This window comes from Hirundo rustica, chromosome W (genome assembly GCF_015227805.2).
Source record: "Hirundo rustica isolate bHirRus1 chromosome W, bHirRus1.pri.v3, whole genome shotgun sequence".
Taxonomy (NCBI): domain Eukaryota; kingdom Metazoa; phylum Chordata; class Aves; order Passeriformes; family Hirundinidae; genus Hirundo; species Hirundo rustica.
In genome coordinates, this window is record NC_053487.1 from 24,029,719 (window position 1) to 24,033,721 (window position 4,003).

At 50.7% G+C, this 4,003-nt stretch overlaps 1 protein-coding gene across 1 annotated transcript; it reads left to right on the top strand.

The window, feature by feature from the left end:
* Positions 1-930: 930 nt before the first annotated feature.
* On the top strand, positions 931-3,692 carry LOC120764886 (adenosine 5'-monophosphoramidase HINT1-like). The gene is given in 4 exon segments (XM_040089003.2): positions 931-1,232; positions 2,440-2,543; positions 3,352-3,451; positions 3,454-3,692. Coding segments are annotated over 3 exon segments (264 nt in total). The 5' UTR covers positions 931-1,232; positions 2,440-2,489; the 3' UTR covers positions 3,564-3,692.
* Positions 3,693-4,003: the final 311 nt, after the last annotated feature.

A 4,003-nucleotide genomic window follows, 5' to 3' on the forward strand; every position in this document is an offset into this window, starting at 1 on the left:
TGCACTGGTCAGAAAATAAGACTAAAGAAAGCGTACGCCAACCCACCTCCACTCCCCCTTGCTGATAAATAAGCCAGGAGGTCTAGTGGCCAGCAATATGGAGTAGGCTGTGGTACTGGGCGAGTCATTTTCCTTTGTTTTCACTGGCACAGTTACCAAACCTCTTGAGACCCTGAACCTCAAGGCAGGGACTTGGGGAACAAAGTCCCTTCCATCATAGGAAACAATCTGTTTTGAGACCACCCGAGGAACCTGTGGATACACAAGTCCTGCACCTGGGGAGGCACAGCCCCATGCACCAGTACATGCTGGAGGTCGATCGGCTGGAAAGCAGCTTTGCAAAATAGGACAATGTGCCCTTGCCGCAAAGGCGGCCAGGGATATCCTTAGCCCGATATAGAGGAAAGCAGGGTTTATATATGTTGCAAGACAGTTGTGTGGACCATTCAAGGCGCTCACTGTCCCCGGGACTGCAGGGCACCACAGACCACCCTTGGGCAGCCTTGAGGGCACTGCCTATTTTTCTAAAAGCCTCCTATCCAGCTTAACGCAAATCCTACTATCTTGAGCCCTCAAGCCAGCACTGCCAAACGCATGCTTTATATTTTATTTCCTTCCAGGAGACGTGCAGCTTAGAAACGTCTGCACTGGAAGTGAGGCATCCAGCAAACAGTGTAGAGCAACTTCTGTTGGTTTTTCAAAATGTCCTGAGAAGTTAAGGCCAGGCCTGCCCTGCCCTAGCCAAAGCAGACATTTGACTGGAGGGAGCAGCACCGAAAAGGCCCAGGCACCTTTGGGGTGGACTTGATGCGGTAACAAATAACAAGAAATCGTAGCTGTAGCTACTACAGCGTCTTCCGCGACCTCGTAGGCCGCCCTCAGGGTCGCAGCACTCACTACACGGGGCAGATCCCTCCGCGCCCCGCGGGCAGCAGGTCGACGAGGACGGACCCGCCAAGGGGGCGGGGAAAAGCGAAAAAGACAGGCGAGACAGCAAATCGAGACGCGGGCCACGATCCATCGCCCCAATGGGCGCCGCGGAGGGCCGGGCTTAGTGGAGGAAGTGTCGGGGCGGAGACGGGCGTTGTCTTTTGCCTGCGAGAGTATCGGGGTGCTGTCTTCTTGCTGTGGTGGCGCCACTATTGTCTTCGGAAAGTTCATCGCAAGGCGTTTTCCTGGTATCGTCAGCGAAGGGGACGAGGAGGTAGCCGCGGCTTTGCTCTCTGTGCGCGGTTCGTCTTCCCTTCCTCCCCTCCTCCTGCTCCCGCGCTTGCGGGCATCTGAGCCGAGGACACCCGGGGCGCGGTGCCCGGGCGCGCGGCGGCGCTGCTGCTGCTGCTGCTGCTGCTGCGGGTGGGTGCAGGGACGCGGGACGGACGGGGCCTCTCTGGGTTGTGGCGCTCTCTACTGCACCATCCCCATGGCATTTTCTGTGCCGCACCCCCACCCCTCCGGCTGCCGCGGGCGTACTGGGTTGCTGGTGTATTCCGGACTCGCCTCGCATCCCACCCCCACCGTGTCGTGTGCGCGCGCAGAGAAGGACCTCCGACGGTAACTTGGTCTCAGTGTGTCTCCTAACAGCATCGATGAGGTTGCACAGCTTCGCTGTGCTAGGCTTTGGTTCTGAACCCCTAAACTGGATTATGGGGGCAAAGAATTACGTCTTTCTCTAGTTTAAAAAAAAATAAAAAAAATTACAAAGTGGTCATCCTGCAGGCTGCCATAGCTTTCCAGAACTCGTTTCTGTGGGGAAGTAAGACCGTGATAACAGCATGCTTGCAAGGGTCACGGATGCTGGTGCTGGGAACTTGAGTGAGCTGCTTAAACCGGGGATAAAACAATGCAGCCGTTGCCTGTGCGATGCTAACTTTAAGGTAATATCCCATATGATTTAGTTATTAAAATGCTGAAAGTTAGCAGTTAGGGATTCCTTCTGCTTATGAAGGTGGGGTTTGCATGCAGTCTAGAAGACAGACTCGTCCTATGCACTTGCAGGCTTCCTGTCATTATGCGTGTGTTTGATACTTGAGCTCCCTGTCCTGTGGATAATGAATGGCCGCTGCTCTTCCACTTTACTAAACTCTTTGCTGATTCAGTTAAGCCATTTGTCTCCAGTCTCTGCGTGGACCACATCCAATAGAAAAACTGCTTAGGAAAGAATCAGTCCGAACTAAAACATACTGGAGATTGTTAATCGCAAGTACTAGCCTGTCTCCTTCCCCCATGGTCTTGCATGACGAATCCTACTTCTGGAGGGGGCTCTGTAAATATTCTATATTTTGGGTATCGAAAGCATAATGATCATGCAAGAAAAATCAATGTTCTGGCTTGTGTTTGGGGTATCTGGTAATCTGCTTCTGTAGGAGTTCAGATGGGTTTGCATAAGCTATTAGCTTTCTCTGTAGCCAGTTATGTTTTAACTGTTTACTCTTCCTCCAGTGCTGTGGTTCCGTGATCGTTCGCCCCTAGACGCGACGCTTTTCCTAGTCATGCTTGAGGAGCCAGTTATTGAGTTGTCTGAAGCAGGAGATTCTGGTGAATCTGTAAGTACTGTGGGAGTTTTCTGTATGCGAAACTGTACCTGTAGATAGTTCCTCATTTACTAGACTCTTTCCCATTCCCCCTTTCCCCCTTGAAAGGGCACAGTAGGCTACTTTGGGTTTTCTGGCGCTATAATCTTTTGCCTCTAGCTTGTAATGGAGTTGAGCTTTTTGACTAAAAGCAGTGCTATAAAGCAGTGCTGGTCCCAGGGTATGTACTTGTGGTGCAAAATGCAGTGTTGTTTTGGAGTGCGGTCTGGTGCCTATTGTCGTGGTTTAGAGTCAGAGTAGTAGTACTTCTAACATGGGGAAGAGGCATTGGGGTTTTTGGCAGGTCAGGGGCAAGGAAGGGCCAAGCTGGTGGAGAGGTGCTGGATATTTTGCTTTAAGCTATGAAGGCCATGTTGAAAGACTTTTTAAACCCATGCAAAAGGCAGCCTAAAGTTTGTTTTCCAGCAGGTTTGGTTATGTTGCCTGAAGACACAATGGGGGCTTTAACCTGGAGACAGTGTCAGCTTCTGTGGCTGTTTTGTAGTCCTTTGCTGTCTATCTTGAGAAAAAATGCCCAGCTCTCTTTTGCCCCTATAGTGTGCATAATTGGTCTTGGTAGCTTTTCTTGGAAAGTTTTAGTTGCCGGCGGTCGGACGGACATTATTTTGACGTGCAATGGTTGAACTGCTAGGAGTTGGCTGGCTGCTTTCTCTGGGTGGTTCTCTGCTCTCGTTCCTTCCCTTCCTGCCCTCTCCCCTCTTTATGTGTTGCTTTAGTCTTTTTATTTTACTTATTTATGGGTTTGTACTTCCTTCTCCAGCTTCTTGGGCATGTAATGATTGTTGGCGAGATGTGTGTTGCTCCCCTGGGCCTGACCAATGGATTCCGGATGGTTGTGGATGAAGGGCCCGAGGGTGGGCAGTCTGTCTATCGCATACATCTACCCGTTCTGGGTGGCCGTCAGGTGGGCTGGCCGCCTGGCTAAGATTTTGGCACCGCAAGAGTTGCTGCACGTGTACGAATCGCCGCTGAATGGATTTCGTCTGTTGCCCATCAATCCAGCGGCTTTTGATGAATCACTTTTTTTTGCCGCGTGCCTGTGGAAGGTAATAAAAGCTTTGAGCAGCATTTGCACAATAAAGATTTGTCATGGGGATATCACCTCTGTCTTGCGCGTCTTACTGAGGGGAAGTAGTTCTGCAAGTTGAAACGGTGTCTCTCTGAAATGCAAGTATGTGAAATGTTTCAGCCAGATAACAGCATTTCAGTGATAGATGGTGATTTGCCTGTTCATTTGAAGCGTGAAGCTGGAAGCGCTTAGCAGTCTCTCAGGTCTTGTAGGAAGCAAAGTCTTAGCTCTTTGGCAGTGGTACAGCAACATACAGAAAGCCCATGTAGGCTGCTGCTAAAACTGTAGAAGATACTGTGTGTGAGGCTACATGCATGCTTTCCAAGGGTGGATTCACCATGGT